Raw genomic sequence first — 18,505 nt, forward strand, 5'->3', positions numbered from 1 at the left:
CTGGCACACCTGACTATACCCTAACACTCAATAAATGATTGGATCAAGTGACTGAATATACTCACTCAATGTTCTCTCACTAATTGAATAAAAGACGTACAGGATAAGCTGAAGCTTAGAATGTCTTAAGCTTGACTATTTCATTAAAGGACTTGTTATACTTTAATATAGAGAAACAACAAAAGGACTTGCTAGCATAGCAACACCAAGCGTAAACAGAAGTTGCAACAAATTAAAAAGTAGTGGCCAACCAATCCAGCACTAGGCTAGCACATAATTTCATCCATCCAATCAGCATCCTGCATTCCAACGTAGCCCAATCTATAGTGAACGTCAACTTGGTCTGTACTCTTGAGTAACCATCTCAACAATAAGGAGCATGTATCTTTTATACCAACAAAGTTCCTATGTAAAAATAGGCCATGCAGTGAAAGGGTTAGCTGAAGAGTAAGGATACTTATATGGAAATATTGCAGGAGAAGTTTGAGAATGGTAGATATGATTTGAAAGAAAAATCAAAATAATTCTGAGAACTAGTATTCTCAATATTACATTAATCCTTAATCCTAGGAAATAACAAATTGAAAAGTCACCAAAATATAAATCCCAGTTTCTTATCGTCAGAAGAATGAAGAATCACCAATGAAGATCCATCTTCTCTCTCTCTCTCTCTCTCTTCGCTCCTAACTAATTTTTTAACCACCTAATCACATAACAAACTCTTTCTAGCTCTCTTCTTAGCTAGCTTGGCTTTCCCAGTTCACTAACGCTAGCTTCTTCCTCCATGTGATCTTAATTAATTTCATGGTTGCTTTCTTTTAGGTACGTGAATAGCAAGATCAAGCTGAATTAATTAATTAAATCGTATCCAGATTCTTTCTGTAGTTGTGGGGTGACAAAAAAATATAAACGGATCCCTGGGGACCCTTAAATTGATTCGGACTTGTTCTTTTTCAATTGCAAGTTGCAACTTGTCTTTGGATGATTGCTTCAATAATTTGATAAATCTGGGGCATTCATTCCTGGGAAAATGGGAGAAATGATAAAATATGGTCTGATTTTCCCCACTTTTATTATTCATTTGTACTAAAATAGGAGAAATGACACTTCTCCCATTTCCGACTGAAATGGATTTTGAAGTAAGCCCACTTCAGTATTTTTTTTATTGAAGTGGTGGAAAATGAGTCAATCTATAAAAACTAACTTCTTTTCACTTCTAAATTTTTTTTTTAAACTCATAGAACTTTATCCAACACTTAAATTTTTCGATTCTATTCTCACTTTCTGACAAATGAACACAGAAGTTCTAAAAGTGATATCATTTATCCCACTTCAAAAAAATAGTATTTTTTTTTTATTTTTTGACTTTCCCCCACTTACAGTGAAATGCACGCCCCCTACCTTAAATTTGTTTGTAAAAGTATATGTCTCTCTCCAAATGACACACACAACAATATTGTGTCTGTATCTGTGTCAGTATAGCGCATGCAGCAGTCAAGTCTCAAACAACAGTTAATAGCTGCAGTTATTAATTAATGATCAACAGATGAAATATATGTAGCTGAAAGCCTGAAACTCGATCTTTGTCAGTAATTTTTTCTTTTTTTTTTTTAAAGAATTGATGAGGTTCATGATCCTTCATGCCAACTGCTGAGAAAGATGTGGCAGAATTGATGTTCCTTTTTCTGTTTGTTCATACAAAAGTTCAACATAAGTTGGATGAAGGAGAGAGACAGGCATAACAAATCAGTCTCTTTTGCATACTCCTGAATGTCAGTGCAACTATTACTGAGAAAAATGAGGAAATTGAAAGGAGACAGGAATAAAATTAAAAATAAAAAATAAAATTGAAACCTTGTTGAGTAAGGCTCATTGAAAGAAAAGATGAAGTAAAGGTAAAGGATAATTTCCATTGTTCGTTGCGTGTCTAATGCTACAATGCATACCCTATTTATACAAGAGTCTAGCATCTATAATAGAAAACTAAATGAATGAGAATATTTACAATTACTAAATTTATGTAATTGTTATCAATTTAATATAAATTATGCCATAAGATATTATGTGATTACATCCCCTCAAGCTCATCAAGCTCATGAGTAATCGTGAGCTTGTCTCAAAGTTGACAAAAAACTGTGACAGAAAATGCCTTAGTAAGAACATCAGCAATTTGAGATGAGCAAGAGATGTGTCAAACAATTAGAGGCTTCTTGGCAATAATATCCTGAACAAAGTGCCCAAACAAAGTGGATGTTAATCTCTATGTGTTTAGTTTGAGCATGTGAAACAGGGTCCGTGGCAAGCAAGGTGGCACTAAGATTATCATACCAAGAGAATAGGAGTGAGATTAGAGAGTTAAATTTCACTGAAGAATAAGGATGTATCATATATTCTTTGGTATGATTTTAAGATCAATCATATATTAAATTAATCCTCAAATTATGCCATAGGATATTATGTGATTACACTCATGGTGCATTTTAAGAACTATATCTTGCTGGTTAGCTAGCTTGCACAAGGTCCACAAACTAAATGACTAGGAAGACTTGGAAAAATACAGGATAAAGCTAATGGTAAATTTAATGGACAAATGCCTCCCTACACTTAGTCCATTGCACCTATATTTAAAGAAAAGACAACCTTGATACTATTGATACATGTTTTTACTTAACAACAAACTTATTATTCAAGAAATTCAGAGTAGCCATCAAAGTTCACATCTATGATGCGTTTTTTAAAAAAGCAGGAGCTAATGTGAGGCAATCACCGTAACTGATTATTGGCATAAGTATAACCCGCATTCTCAAGATACTTCATCATACCAGTCTTGCTACTTAACAGAGTCTAAGGAGAAATAAGCATGGACAGCATACCTAAAGTTCTTTTATTTCAGGTCCACATCCATCTTTTGCAACAGTTGTTTGGCTGTTTCAAGTTGCTCTAAAAGTAACCACGATAACAATAATAAAAAATCAGTGAGAAAGGCAACACAAATTATAATAAAACTTTAGCAAACTCCATCAAACTTGCTATATTATTACGACTTCCACCCTGCTCGAGGAAGCTGCCATCATAATGAGGAAGATGATTTTTGGGCAAATACCTTGTAAAGCCAAGAAATTTCAAAGAGATTATGCAGCAGGCAGAGTACTCACTTTGTTCAGATTGAATGGCTGTTTTTATACTCTTTCGAAAAAAAAGTCCACCATTTTTCTGATAAACATTCTACAGGAAACCAAAACAAAAAACAAACGTTAATCCACATTGCCAGCATCCATGATCAAACAAATAAACTCAAAATTTCAGTTAATTTACAAGCAAAATCAACAATTTCAATCAGAAAACTATAATAACCCAAGACTAAGATCAACTCAAAGTACAGTAATGTGCAGCAAAGGAGACGAAAGAAAAGAGAACTCACGCGGGAAGGGGCGAGGCTGTTGAGCTCGCTAATGGCGATCTCATGGCTTCGAATCTGAAAAGATAAAGAGAAGAGCATCACAAGATCCAATAAATAGCAGGAAATTAAAGGAACAAAATCGACAAACCTCTTTGAGGAGATCGCTGTTAGGGTTTTCAGAGGACGATGCCGGGAGCGAAGAAGGGGACGCCATCGGGCACTATCGCGATTGTTACCATTCGATATGAAATAAATAAATAATCACCATATTACACATAAACCCCTTAATAATTAAATAATTACACAAGACCCCTAGATTACTTCTGAAGAAAAGTACTTATTAATAAAATGAAACAGATACTGGTTTAATATACATTAATTAATATATATATATATATATATATATAAATTCAATTAATGCTGGATGAAGTCGTCATTGAACTTGTGAGGTATAATGGAGATCCAAGAATCAGTATCAAAGAAAGAAGACAAGCTATCAAGCTCTCCAATTTCAATATCATAGATATTGGCCATGAATTCATCTCCATCTCCATGTCCATGTCCATGTCCATGTCCATCCATGGGTCCTTTATCAGTATCACACGCAGTTGTACACTTGCTACTCTCAAAAGGGTCACACTGCATTGTCTCTTCGATGTAAGAAGGAAGAATAGGTTCATATTGTTCATGGGGATCATCTATGGAGAAGTACTCTTTCATGTTATCATCTGAAGAGTTTGGAGTTTGATTGGAGATGATGTGAGGTTTTGTAAACCGAACAGCTTTGGTCCTGATGGCATGAACATGTAGGTTTTTGATGATGATGTTGTTGTTGTTGTTGTTGTTGTTGTTCTCTTCTTCGGTACTTGTTACAATTGGTTTATTAATCTTTGCAGAATGATGATGTTCTTGGGGTGTATTGTGTCCTGAAACCTTTTTCTTCAGATAAGTATTCCAGTAGTTCTTGATTTCATTGTCTGTTCTCCCCGGCAATCTTCCTGCTATCAAGGACCACCTGCAAATTAAAGCACAATACATGCATAGACCATGTTGGTCACTGATCAAGTTATGAAAAAAGAGGAATAATAATTAATACCTGTTGCCAAGGAGTTTATGGAGCCTGATGATCAAATCCTCTTCATCCTCAGTGATGTTTCCTCTCTTAATATCTGGTCTCAGGTAGTTCAACCATCTTAACCTGCAGCTCTTGCCACACCTGTTCAATCCTGGAATTAACAAGTTTTTGTTGGTGTCAGGAGAAGATGACCATTGACCAAGAATGTGAAATATATGTGGCCATAGGAATAGAAATATATATAGGATCATGCATCACCTGCATTGATTGGTAAACTTCTCCATCTCCCAAGGCCATTAGTCATGATATAATCTGATAACAACTTGTCCTCCTGGCTTGTCCAAGCTCCCCTGTTGAGGCCTTCCTTTGGGCAACAACCCTTCTTTACCATCTTCTCTCAAACACCCAACACTACACTCTATGCTATCTATCAATTTATCTATCTATCTATCTATCTATCTATCTATCTATCAGTATTTCAATATACATATATATATATATAGATACAGAGATAGGCAGATAGAGATGAAAAACAGTAGTGGAGTGTGGAGCATATAAAGGACTTAAATAAAGAAAGAAAGTATAAATAGATAGCAATGAATGGATGGCTGGCATGATGAATAGACGGAATTAGCGTTGAGCAGTAGGAGAATCTAGCAAGTGTGAATGTGGTTCCAATACAAGTGAAGAAAGGAAAAAAGAGAAGATTTATGAAAAGGAATGAATCGAGACTTGGTCGGGCTTATGAAGGCAATCAATCTTCTATCATTCCAAGTCGGAGTTCCAAGTGTGGCAACTTATTCAACCACCACATGACTATGCTTTGGTGCTGCTATTCATTGCCGACCGTAAGCCGCTCTCGCTCACTGGTGGTGCCCTCATTTGCTTTGCCCACCAACTGGACTCCATTTCGGAGGAAGGTTGGACTTTTGGAGACTTGGAGTAACAATAATAAATAAGACTTGGTCAGGTTGAGAGCAAAACACAGCTAGAGGCTAGAGCTAGCCATTGCTGTTTCAGTTTTCATGTACGCCAATCTAGGTCGTCAGTCAATAAGAAGAATTTACGTTTGACTTTCGGTTCCTTTTCTTTTTCTCCTTTTCTTTTCCCCCCAAAAAGGTTGTGATTCTCTCCTTTGCTTCTAGGAGACCAGAATAACATTTCAATCTTTGTTTGTGAATAATTATTAGTTTCCCGAATGAGACGACAGCGAGCGGTGGGAGGACTGAATTTCCATGGATGACTTGCGACTTAAAATTGAGGCTGTTGAAATAATAATGGAAAGGGAAAAAAGAGAAATGAATTCGATAACCCTCTCCTTTCACCAAACAAGATCATTGTGCCAGAGATGAAGAAAAAAATAAAACCAACATTAAGTAATTTCAAGTATAACAAATTTAAGCACAGTCAATCAGGTCCCTGGGCAAGATCAAGAGCAAAGAGTATTGTTTTATTACAGAAACACGACATGTCAGTAACTAGGCAAATCCTGTTTCCCCAACACAAGAAAAGGCACAGATGAAAAAGAACTGAAGACGAAACACACACACACAATGACAACTCCAAATCCGTATTTAGATCCAGCTAGAACTGCTATCAGACCAATATCTTCAGCCAACAACCTTCCTGGAATAGGTCCTGTAAGCAGGAATCCCATTTGAACGCCCATGATTGTCAGACTGGCTTTGCCAGCCCCCCGCCTTCAAGACCGGTGCCTGCCTCACTGGCTGAGGACCGGAGTTGATGGACAATTGTGCCAACCTCTTGCTTGTGTCCAAAATGCCATTCTTCTCAGTTGCGCCTGCACCAACACCATTACTGTTTGTAGTTCTGGAGTTCAGTTTCACTGATGCATCTGAAGGAACTCTGCGCAAGTTCCTCCCAGAGTGTCCTGGCAAAAATAGAAAAATCATCAGTTGATATGAGAGAGATGCACAGGTATTGTATACAGAAAATTGTCCAGATGGCCAGCATCTGATCACACACGTAAGAAATTCATCAGGTAGCTTGGCAAACGAATTCTATATATAGCACTACGTTCTACTTGCCTGGGTTATTTCTAGCCGGTGGCCTGTATTGCTTCTCCTTGGGGCTATTCTTCACTGACCTTTCATTTTTTTCCGGTTCCTGAATTTGGATTTGTGTAAGAGAAGATAAATCACCAAACTTGTCAAACATAAAAAAATTAAAGCAAGCCCCTAACCTGATAATCCGCCTCCAGCTTTCTTTGCACACCTGTCATAGACAGAATTTAACTCAGAAAACCATAATTCTTAAGACTATAAGAGGTCTAATTGTCCATGGAATTCATCAAAACATTTTTGCCAGGGAATCACCTGTCCTCTGAGAATTACTTGTGTTCTTTGATGATGCAAAATTGCTAGTGGGATTTGTGTTGGATAAAGTTCCAGTAGAGAATCTTCTAGAACTCTTATGCTCCAGAGCTCCTCTAGGGCCCACTAAAAGCACAAAAAGTCAAAATATTTGAGTACTGCTAACAGAAAACGTAAGAAATCTCATAGAGAACTGAAGTGAATACACCAAGTTCATATCAGTAAATGATTTTAATAAATAAACAAAGAAGCTTAGAACAACAGGAAATTAAAACAAACCTGATGGGGGAGTTTTTGGAATTCCAGTTGCTTTTGGGCGAAGTGATTGCGGAATATTAAAGCAAGTCTGCAATATGAGAATAAAAAAGATAGCAAGCACAGATACATAAGAAAACCACCATGCATGCACACACTATCCAACTCTTTTCAAGAATGATATTAGAGAGAATCTTGCCTGAAAGAAAGGATGCTGAAGAGCTTCTGCTGCTGTGGGCCTTTTCTTAGGATTCCATGCACAAAGGGACTGCAAAAATTACAGGTCAGTGTCTGAAATATAGAGCAGCACAAAATCTATCACTACAAACGCAGAAATTGATCAATAGTACTACTACCACCACATGCCAAAATGACCAAGTTACCTATTTGAAACAAAGCAGCAAAAATTAATCTGTATAATAGCGGCTTACCGAAATAAGGCTAAGTGCATCCTCACTGGCTGATGGGATTAATGCCGAAAGATGGACACAAGCAAACTGCAGTTAACAAATAAATTAAATAAACTATTTATGGATTTAAAGGTACACGTACTTGATTGCAATTATTGCACAAACAATCAGATTGACAAATATTACAAGTAGAAAAAAGAAGCAAATCATGTATTTGCATGCATCTGTGAACTGATTAACATTGCAGTTAAACATAATACATGCATATATTTATTTTTTTGTTCCCATAGTTATTAAAAGTACAAGGCACATTAAGGCGCTAGGGGTTCAAATCAAATAGGCACAAGGTGCAAAACTCAAGCACAAAACTTTTCGAAGCAAGGTGCAAAAAAATTTAAAAGAATTAAAATTTTATAAAATTCATAATACATACTAAAATTTCATAAAACAAAAAAAAAAATAAGGTTTAAAATTCAAATTTGGATAAAACATGCCTAGAGCGAAATAGCATATTATCAACATATTAAGAAAATCACCAACTACTACTATTATGCTACCACTAAGAGATACTATTACATTAAGCGATCCTAATTGCTGTCAAGCTCAATAGTTTCAATCATTTTCTTCATCAATATTTCCCAATCATTCTCATATCCATCCTCTCATCTTAATATTCTTTTCCTTCTTCTTCAAATTCAAACTCGACATCTCTAATGGCTCATATTTATCTACCTCTCAAAAACTAAAAACATAAAAAAAAAAAATTTTGTTTTTAATGGTTGAAATTTAATTTAATAGTCATCTAATGGCTTATACTTGTCCAGCTGTTAAAAACCGAAAAAAATAAAAAAATAAAAACCGTGCTTTATTAAGGCACACCTCAAATCGCCTTGAGCCTCAAGGCAAGGCGCACATCTTAGGGCAACTCATAAATGTCACACGCCTTCAAGGCAACAACTAAATGTCACACGCCTTCAAGGCAACAACGCATTTAGCCTAAAGCCTAGGGGGCCTTGCGCCTCAAGCGCGCCTCTAATAACTATGGAGCATTTACATGCAATCATAAAGTCAATAGGGTTATACATGAAAAGGCCCAATGATTAACTAAAAGGCAAATCAACACAAGTGAAGGTGAAATGAACTAAAAAGGAGAAAGGAGAAAATTCAAACCATATATAGGTCATTAATACCAGACCTTATATAAGTCATTAATACCAGAAGCAACAGGCATGGCACAACATCCAAAACATGCAGAATTATGCACAGAAAATGCACACATCACTACATAAAAACTGACACAGATACAGCAATATAGCATGCCCAACATGTAGAATCAAACCACCTGAGGAAATTGATAATTCATCATATCTGCGAGATGAAGCCCTTCAGCCCAAGAGCTATAACTGGGATTGCCAATTATGCTACAAATCTTGTATATTTCATCTGCTTCACTGCACAAAATTAAAATAATAATAATAGTAATAATAAGAAATCAACAAAAAAATAAAAAATAAAATAAAAGCACATAAGTCACACAATCAGAAGTAATCAAGTAATTATGGCATCAAAGTAGGCTTGGATTGAAATGGATAAAGAATATGTAATTTGAGCGCTGCATGGGCAACGTCACAAGACTTGCAACCCAACAACTAGAAATCCTAAGGTCATCTTCACCAAACACAAAAGAGTGGTCAGCGTGAGCATGGCTCTTACAATAAATGGGCAAGCTCTTTGCGAACTTTTGTAGAGCTGAAATGGGCCAATGCTGCCTGCCATGTAGCAGGCTCCTTTATGTGATAGACTAATCAATATTGTAAAACAAATGATTAATATTCAGGCAATAAACCCGAGTTTTAATTGATCACATGGATTGCAAAAGAGTACCTTGTTCCAGGAAAGAGAGGTTGCAACGTGAGCAGCTCAGAAATGATGGCACCCATTGCCCACATATCTATGCAAAAGAAGAAAAAAAAATGAGGCACTAACACAATTGGGGCCAATTTGTTTTGAGAACATTTTTCATACTCATTTTTTATTTTTGTTTTCAAAAAAAAAAAATTTGTTTTCTGTTTTAAGAAAATGTGTTTGTTTTGACACATTTGAGGAATGAGTTTTTAAAAATTAAAACATAAAATGTGTTTGTAAAATCATACAAATGCGTATATGCATGATATATGTTCAACCAAAATAAAAAAAGGATAGTGTTATTTATATATTCATATTAATTATAAAATAAATTTTGGTAAATACAGGTAAGCAAATATGAGAGCTTGGCATTCTAGCTTGGAAAAGTGAAAACATTTTCCCAAAAAGAGTTTTCTAAAAACAAGAAAAAAAGAAACACATTTCACAAAAGGTATTTACTGAAAATGACTTGATAAACACATTTTCACAATTTTTTCATCTCCAGGAGATAGGAGATAAGGAGATGAGAAAATGGAAAACAAAGGATGACAAACAGGCCCTAAGTTTTCCAAAGACAACATAGACATGGTTCTTGGTTATAATGATTATCTACATACCAACTGCTGAGTCGTACATAGATGACTGGAGCAAAACTTCAGGCGCTCTGTACCTGAAAAGTTCAGAGTAACCAGAAGTCACTCAAAGGAAGGGTAAAATAAAAACAAATGTGAAAGCAAAAAATAATCAGTTAGCATTCACCATCTAGTGGAGACATATTCTGTGTAGGGTGGCTGTGATGAAACTTCACGAGCGAGGCCAAAATCTGCTATCTTGATCATGTCTTTTGTGACAAGTAAGTTCTCTGTAGGAATGCAACAAAGTAAACCTTTGAATCATGATGGGAAAACCAGCAACCCAATATGTCTGGCAAAATGAAAGATCCTATGTAGTATGTAGTTAATGCTTCAAGTTATTAACCATAAAAGCATTAGCAGTTTAGCACATAATAATATGGTACATCCATTGATCTTTAACACAAGAAAGCCCTGAACAAACTCAAAGAAAAGATTGTGTTTGAAGGTAATGTAGAAGATTTATGGAGAAAATCTAAAATTTGCTACAATCTTGTTTAATAGTAGGTTTACTGCAATCGCCAAATCTAAATAAATTCATGGACCAGTCACCAGATAATCTACAACTTTTTCTTATGGTGATGCAAGTAATTTCTATGACAAAAGTCAATCCACTTACAACAACAAATGATGGAAGAACATGTCATACCTGGCTTAAGGTCACGATGGAAATAGCCACGATTGTGCATGTAAGCAAGAGCTTGAAATATTTGAAAGCACCAATTCCGAACTTCAACTTCAGAGAAAGGTTTTCCTCTATCTTTCATAAGCTGGTAAAGATTGCATTCCTGAAAATATTAAATAACAATGATAATTCATTATTAAACTGAAGCAAAAAATTATTACAGAAAGCATCAATGAGAAACAACAAATTCGGAAAAGGAGAATTGCACTAACCATGTACTCAAATATAAAATATAGAATATTATTCTCTCTGATAACTTCCTTGAGCTTGACAATATTAGGGTGGTTCATCCTACGAAGTGACTTTAAGAAAGACGAGGCTTATATTCTGTAAATTGACAAAAAGGACCAAATAAATAAATAAACAAGGTGCAATTGTTCTCACTTTAACTTCCCGAAGATTTATACACTCCTCCCAAGAGTAGTACTTTTTCTTCATTTTCTTAATTGCAACCTAGTAGAATCAATCACATTACCGTTAGCGCAAGGCCCCTCAATTTCCAAAGACAGCAAAAATAACCAGTCCATTAATCAACATATATGCATACCACTTCACCATTCTGTTTGTTTATGGCTCGCCACACAGTCCCAAAGGTCCCATCACCAACTTCTTTTATAACCTTGTAGCTGTAACATGTGGAAAAAAGTATTAGGACATGCTTATGCAAATCCAGTAAATAGGCATATCAAGCAACTCACCGGTCCATCTTTAACCAACAATGCAGGACTCCTGGACCTTACTAAATGAAAATTGACCCAAGTGCAAGCAATATATTCCACCACAGGGCCTCTGTAGCACAAGGCCTCCAATTTTTTAATTCAACAGAATTGCTGAAAAATCAACTCAGGGACCAGAACCCAACTTAACCAGCAAGGTAATCAACATGCATCAACTAATCTTGACTGAAAGAATTGATCATTCATGAGGGAGAAAGTGTTCCACATAGAGCTTGTTCGCATTGCATGTACTTTCTGTTGATAGATTCCCTACTTAAATTCATGCAGAACTAAAGTTGTGAAAGATGTGAAACCCAAACATTATTTATGAATAAAATGTAGTTCAAAGCTTGTAAGTTCACCCTGCAGAAGAAAAGAAAGGAATTAGACATATACCATAACCATATTGACATGAAGAACAACTCCTGAAAATGGAGAAATTGCGCACATCATAATTGGAAAATTGTATGATCCATGGCATGTTGCAGCATACCTTCCAACATCTATGACTGTATGATAAAAAAAAACCTCAGACCAAACCAACTAGAAGTTCGGTTGAAAATGCGCATCCACAAGGATATCGAAGCAAGTTGACAGCATGGGCATTTTGCATAATGAAGAATGAAGATCAACTTCAAAAGAAAGTTGCACAGAACCACTCTTGGTGGTCATGGAAAAGCCGTTGCCACCTAAGTGCAGTTAACAAAGGAGATGAGAAGGAAGTCTCCAAGAATGAGAAACCGCCAATCAAGAACTTCCTGAAATAGCATGACTTGGTCCTGGAAGCAGCTTGACCAAAAGCACACTTGCTCCATATCTTAAGTAACAGAAGACACTGTGGCACAACCAGCGAAAGAAAAGTGTTACACAAATCATTTATCAACATAACTTCATATTATCAGATATATATGATACTTCAAGAGAGTTAACTATCAACCCTGAGCAAAAAATAAAGACTTTTTTTCCTAAGAAGAAAAGGACTGAGCACTGCAACAGGATGAAAATTTTAAAAGCTAGTGAGCTGAAAAAATTTTAAGCAAATGTTGTGAATGGCAAACACATGCATCTAAAAATAACAAAACATATAGCCAGAATGTTACACTGAGACATTTCATTTTGTTGTATATAACATCAATTGCAAGAGAAGATGCACATAAGTAGGTGAGTTACCAAACAAAGATAAGTCCGTAACAAGAGGGGATAGACAAATTAGAGTTCTCCATAATTGTGGGGATAACATGAAATGTTTTGGCCAAAATAAAAAAAAATATATATCTATAATTGAAATGATTCATAGCCAGATTTTTCAAATTCAACTCATCAAGGAAGATAATCAATTAAAAAAATAGTTAAATAATCTAGCACAGCTGAAGACAAAAACAATGTGATGGTAGTTTCTATGGTTATGAAGTTAATTGATTATTATACATCTAAAGAGGTTCTTGCAGTTTGTAATAACTAAAAAATAATGAAAATAATAATAGTGAGATCCATTAGTCCCCAAACTTTATAGGTCTTCTATAAATTAGAGAAGATGACTGCATAATGCAAGCCCGATCAATAAATTTCAGAGATGCTAAAATTGAAGTGCCATGTTAGGGCCTCGGCTTTCCAAATCGGAACAGATCTAACAAAGAGTAACAATTCTTCCAAACCCTAGAATGGGAAGAGAATTTCCACAGCGCAAGGCATTCGAACTTCTCCACAGACTAAATGAATGCATAATCACCAAACTAAAGATGATTCACGAATTTTCAATCTCCAGGCATTGGCATCGATGTCCAAAAAATAGAATCAGAACCCAAAGTCCAAGAGACGACGATAACAAAATAGAATGAAATCCAAAAAAAAATACAATGAAATCCGAACAGTCACCCTAAACCCGGTGTTCCCAATTTGAAAATTCTCAAAGGAACTACTAAGACAACAATCATCACTCTGGACAATAGAATCAGAGACTACTATAGCTCTACGATCTAATAATAACAAACAGAAACTCAAGAATCGAGTACTAATTCTTCTAGGGTTTACCCGATCCATACATCGCCACAGATCTAATAACTACACAATCTTACAATCTAAACTCAAAAAAAAAAAAATCATGCTAACAAAGCAAGCCAAGAATCCACCAAAACAAACACCAGATCTATAAGAGCAGTGAAATAAGAAAGAGAGAAAGAAAGCGAGAGATCTCGTAGGAAACGAAACGAAACGAAACGAAACCTCAACCCCTCCGAGCATAGGCTCCGTCGTCTCCCGTCGCGAGACTCCAGTGCCGAAGCGTCGTCGTGAAACGAACCCGAGAGAGAAAGAGAGGGGAATAAAAAGGACAAAATATAGAAAACGGAGCTGTCCCTCTATATTTATATACAGACGGAGCTCTTCGTGCTCTCTCTCTCTCTCTCTCTCTTTCTCTCTTTCTATCTATCTGTGTGTGGCGGTCCGTTGTACCTCTGAGTAGGTATAGCTTAAACAGATCTAAACAGCAATTATGGGTGCCACGACAGCTAGCGCTCCTCCTCTTCCGGATTAACTTAAATAAATAGTCAATTTAATTTATTTATTTATTAAATATCATGTGGTATTGGACCGGGATTTGGACTCATTGGACAGTCTCCTAATTGGAAACGCGTTTTCTTGCCATGGGAAACGTTTTTCTCCATTGTTTGGTAGTGGTATCGGTATTGATAAGGACATCATCTCATCTCTCACGGATATCAGATAATTTCTTGGCGGAGAGGCTTTCTCAGTCTGGTGGCTGTGTAGTGCTTCCCACAACCACAACTTCTCTCTTTTCTTTATATATATAACATATGTAATTATTATGATTTTTTATTTTGGGTTATTCAGCACATTATGAATCTCGTGTAACTGTCAAGAGTTATTATATATATATATATATATATATGTAACTTTTCATCCTATTTTAAAAATATATATGAACTATTAAGTGAAAAAAAATAAATAAAGGTTATTTTGATTCATTGCTTACTGTGATATTTGAAGCTGGCTTTCCTCTTGTTGCGTGTTAGTGTTGATCTTCTCCTCAAACCACAAACCAAGCTTTTGGGAAAAGGAACGAATCTTGCATGGGGGAAAAAGAACAATAAGAAATATATTAAGGTTGTTTAGTATGGTTAGAAAATCAAAGTTGAAAAATGAATACTAAGTGTTAAATTTCCAGGTGAGATGAGCCTTCTGCAGAACCTCTGAGGAGTCGCCGACGGGAGTGGTGGTGGCGACGGAAGGGTGAAGGAGACTCCCAGAAAGCAGCCTAGTGAGGGGATTACTGGGGCAAGCTTCCACCTAAGAAGGTTATTACGTACGCGCAGGCCGCCAATTCGTTGTCTTCGGGAGAGGCGGGTAGAGAGAAAAAGGGCATCAGCGTGGCCAACAGCGGTGGCTCGGTTGGGCATAGCAAGATGACGGGAACTAAGCGTCCTAGGTCGGTCGCGGGGACAGACGACGTGTGGTCATTGCTTCGGACCACACACAAGACGCTCGAATCGCGAGACACCAAGTCGTGTGCCTGAGATGCTCGTGTGTGGGACATATGGCGGCAAGGTGCATTGTGGAACCGAGGAGAAGCCCGCATAGAAGGAAATTGCACGTCAGATCAAAACGAAAGGACACGATCCCAGGCTCTCCGGCGTCTAGCGGTGCGAAATCTGGAATCAGGGACGGATGCGGTGCAGGTTCCCTCCAAGCAGAGGCCGTTCATTTCTATAGCTCTTCCTCCTGAATCTGAGAAGTTGAGGGAGGAACTGGCGAGAGTGCCTGTGCTCTCGTTGAAGGAAGGATCTATAAATGAATCTAGTTTGCTTGCTGTGATCTCGTCGATTATCAACAGGGAGCTAGCTGGGCCTGTTACACCCCTGAACGATTGCTCCTTCTTGCTGCCGATGAAGAATAGAGAGGAGGTCAAGGAGCTGTGTAAAATGGGTTCATTCTCAGCTGCAACAAAGGACGGACCGCGTTTGCTGAACATCTCTCCGTGGTCGGCGGAGCTAGGGGCGGCGGGGAGAGCATCAGGAGAAGGCCAATGGCTGCACATCTGGAATCTGCCCTTACATGCGTGGTGTCGGACCATTATCGCGGAGGTGCTCAGCCCTGTGGGGGAACTAGTTGCTCTCTCGCAGGCGGAGCTTCCACACAAATATTTTATCTCGGCGCTAGTCCGGCGACGGGCCGGTGTCAAGCTTCCTTTGGAGATAGAATTCAGCATGGGGATAAGGAAGTACTATGTTTTATTTACTGGCGACCGTGGAGCAATGCCAACTTTCCGGCGGGAGCTGGGGAGGTATGTCCTTGATACCAAGATGGGTGAAGAGGTTGCACTAGCGGGGCCGATGGTGCATGCGTCCAAAGATGCTCTGTTGGACAACAGGGTGATGGATTCTGTGAAGGGTAAGGCAGTGGTTGAGCCTTGCTCCCACGCTGGAGGACGATGCAGTGAGGCCGATCTGGCGAGGCCAACAGAGAGGGTCAGGTTGGTGGCGGTTTCGGATACTATGTCATCACCGGAAGTGGTCGAGCCTTGCTTCCACGAAGAGACCGATGGGAATTTTCCGTTGGCCGGTAAGGACTTGCGTCGACCTATCGGTCGTGCAGTGAAGTCGGGAAGGACCGACGGTCCACGAAGGGCTCGGTCTCCCGAGCGGCCGATGATGCGAGAGAAGTGGGTGAGAGTTCAGGGTACGGACCTAGGACGTGTCGCGCAAGGGAGTTCTCGTCAGGTGAAACCGCTGGAGCAGTATAAAGGGGTTAAGGGGGCACGTGGCATCACGACAGCGTCCGAGGTTGTTGAGTTTCACGGGAAGGTGCAGGTTAAGGAAAGGATGGAACAATTTAAGGAGGTGAGGGAACCGGATAAAGGGGTGCGGGATCAGTTTAAGGTTGCGTCTCTCAGGGTTGAGGTGATTAGTGATCCGCTGGACCACGTTATAGGTAGCCATGTTGAGGGAGCATCTGATCCGATGGATCAGGATAATAGTGTGGATGGGCCGATCATTATGGGCCTTAAGGAGAGGGATTTTTTCAATAATCCAGAGGCCCAAATAGTGGACAGTGGATATGTTGATCCATTTGCTCTCTTGGCTGGACCATCTTTGGTCTCGGCCCACAGATCAAGGCCCGTTGGTGATGATGAGATTGGTGACCCACTATTGATTAGTGATGTGGGCTTACAGGTGGGCAAGGCTTCATCCTCCAAGCAGATTGAAGATTTAGTGGTGGAGTGGGCTCCAGGGGGTGAGGAACCTAACGATCCGAAGGGCCATCATATCAAGGGGGTTCATCTTTCTTCCAAAGATTTTTCAGAAGTAAATTTTAAAGATTTTTCAGCTCCACCTGCTATTGATCCGCCAGATGGTTTCTTGTGGCAATTTATTTCAGGGGTGTGGGCCCTGATTCCAGCCTCATTACTTAGTGATACTGGGAACCGGAGTGGTGATGAGTTACTTTTCGAGGGGGATGAGAGTTCCGAAGCTAAAGCAACTGATGAAGCTGCCTTGGGAGCTGATGCTGAGTCAGATGGCTCGATTAATGAATTCGAGAGGAATATTCGGGAGCTGTTGCCAGGGCTTCAGGGTGGCTCAGATAATGAAATGCAGGGGCAAAAGAAGGGGCTCAGGAAAAGTGAAAGACCCAAAAAGCCTTCTTCCCGTTTCACGGAGGACGCTGGATATTTGACTGAACCTCCTGAATCCACCAAGAAGAAAGGAGCGGGAGCGGATGGAGCAAAAGGTACTAGCTCTAAACCGCTGCTTATTTCAGATTGGTCTGATTTGCAAATTGCTAGTTATTGTGATGCATGTGGAATCTCTTTCACTGATCCTGTTAAGGATTGTGTAAATCATATTCGCACTTTAGAATTGTCCCGTGTTTCTTCCAGCAATGGAATAGTGGCATCCTCCTCTGGAGGCTGCGGGAACTAATTTGTCGTTTATGAATATTATAAATTGGATTGCGATGGGATGGAATAGTTCTTTAATGGATGGGTTACTGGTTCATGTGGGTGAATTCAGCTTGACAATGGAATTTGTGGCAAAGAAGGACAATCTCAGGTGGAGATGTACAACGGTGTATGGACCCACGGAGCGATCGAAAAAAAGGTTGTTCTGGGAGGAGTTGTCTGATATCTATGGTGTTGGGGGATCCCATGGGTATTTTGCGGGGATTTTAATGCCATATTCAATGTGGACGACAAACCGTCTGGTAATTATAATTGGGAAGATATCAGGAAAGCCAACGCTTTCCTGCAGGAGCTGGCGTTGTAGGAACCCCCGACTGTGGGAAGAAGATTCACTTGGACCAACAATCAAGAGGAACCCATTTGGGTGAAACTGGATCGTTTCCTGATCAATTATGAGTCGCTCACTCATTTCCCTAGAGTGGTACAAATGTCCCTGCCTAGACTGGGATCGGATCATGTGCCTTTAAGATTGGAGGTGGGTAACCATCTTTCAAGGCCACGTCTTTTTCGCTATGAAAGGGTCTGGGCTACTGCAGATGGTTTCCGTGAGCTGGTGCAACATTGGTGGTCGGGGAACAATTTCAGGGGATGTGGTGCCTACATTATTTCAAAGAAAATTGCAGGGATTAGGGATCACTTACGTCTGTGGGCTAAATTTAATTTCGGGTCGATCAAGTTAAGAAAGTTAGCCTTGTTGCAGGAATTGGAGACTCTGGATACTATCAAGGAATCTAGAGGCCTAATTCCGGGGGAATTTCAGAAGGAGATTGACATGCTCTTACAATTAGAGGGTATCCGTAGGCAAGAGGAGATTTACTGGAAACAAAGGTCAAGGTTATAATGGCTCAAAGAGGGAGACGAAAATACTAAATTCTTTCATGCGGTTGCAAATGGGAGGAGAAATCGCAACTTCATTCTTGGTCTTAATCAGGGTGGTACCTTGATTGTGGACCCCTGCGAAATTGGCAAGATGTTCGTTACGCATTTTAACCAGCAATTCGGCAGTAGGAGACCTTTCAGGCTTAGGGTGGATTTCCAGAAACTTTTTCAGTTGAAAAATCCAGTGGATCTTACTATGTTGGAGAATCCGTTCTCTGTAGAGGAAATTAAAAGTGCAGTG

General features: G+C 38.8%; 3 protein-coding genes across 5 annotated transcripts; all 3 read right to left on the reverse strand.

Moving 5' to 3' along the window:
* Positions 1 to 104: 104 nt before the first annotated feature.
* On the reverse strand, positions 105 to 3,704 carry LOC120263458. Of its 2 annotated transcripts, none has more exons than XM_039271371.1 (5): positions 3,549 to 3,704; positions 3,422 to 3,475; positions 3,156 to 3,225; positions 2,874 to 2,940; positions 105 to 405 (listed from the first exon to the last, which is right to left on the reverse strand). In XM_039271371.1, the coding sequence occupies exons 1-4, from the start codon at positions 3,612 to 3,614 to the stop codon at positions 2,885 to 2,887; spliced, it is 246 nt and encodes an 81-aa protein (XP_039127305.1). In that variant the 5' UTR covers positions 3,615 to 3,704; the 3' UTR covers positions 105 to 405; positions 2,874 to 2,884. The 2 variants fall into 2 exon arrangements, with proteins under 2 accessions (XP_039127305.1, XP_039127312.1); XM_039271378.1 differs by lacking the exon at positions 105 to 405 and adding an exon at positions 1,591 to 1,685.
* Positions 3,705 to 3,765: 61 nt separating this feature from the next.
* On the reverse strand, positions 3,766 to 5,491 carry LOC120263451 (transcription factor MYB1-like). The gene is made up of 3 exons (XM_039271359.1): positions 4,734 to 5,491; positions 4,497 to 4,626; positions 3,766 to 4,415 (listed from the first exon to the last, which is right to left on the reverse strand). Exons 1-3 carry the CDS (start codon positions 4,864 to 4,866, stop codon positions 3,815 to 3,817), a joined length of 864 nt encoding a protein of 287 aa, XP_039127293.1. The 5' UTR covers positions 4,867 to 5,491; the 3' UTR covers positions 3,766 to 3,814.
* Positions 5,492 to 5,824: 333 nt separating this feature from the next.
* Positions 5,825 to 13,785, reverse strand: LOC120260226 (cyclin-dependent kinase F-4-like). 2 transcript variants are annotated; one of them, XM_039267671.1, is made up of 18 exons: positions 13,635 to 13,785; positions 11,905 to 12,246; positions 11,394 to 11,774; positions 11,243 to 11,321; positions 11,080 to 11,148; positions 10,908 to 10,997; positions 10,660 to 10,798; positions 10,138 to 10,240; positions 9,996 to 10,048; positions 9,358 to 9,424; positions 8,816 to 8,924; positions 7,495 to 7,560; positions 7,263 to 7,331; positions 7,088 to 7,154; positions 6,812 to 6,934; positions 6,679 to 6,710; positions 6,524 to 6,602; positions 5,825 to 6,366 (listed from the first exon to the last, which is right to left on the reverse strand). In XM_039267671.1, the coding sequence occupies exons 3-18, from the start codon at positions 11,399 to 11,401 to the stop codon at positions 6,086 to 6,088; spliced, it is 1,434 nt and encodes a 477-aa protein (XP_039123605.1). In that variant the 5' UTR covers positions 11,402 to 11,774; positions 11,905 to 12,246; positions 13,635 to 13,785; the 3' UTR covers positions 5,825 to 6,085. The 2 variants fall into 2 exon arrangements, with proteins under 2 accessions (XP_039123605.1, XP_039123609.1); XM_039267675.1 differs by having other exon boundaries at positions 11,860 to 12,246.
* Between the last annotated feature and the right edge of the window lie 4,720 nt (positions 13,786 to 18,505).

The sequence above is a fragment of the Dioscorea cayenensis genome, chromosome 1, assembly GCF_009730915.1.
Source record: "Dioscorea cayenensis subsp. rotundata cultivar TDr96_F1 chromosome 1, TDr96_F1_v2_PseudoChromosome.rev07_lg8_w22 25.fasta, whole genome shotgun sequence".
Lineage (NCBI taxonomy): Eukaryota > Viridiplantae > Streptophyta > Magnoliopsida > Dioscoreales > Dioscoreaceae > Dioscorea > Dioscorea cayenensis.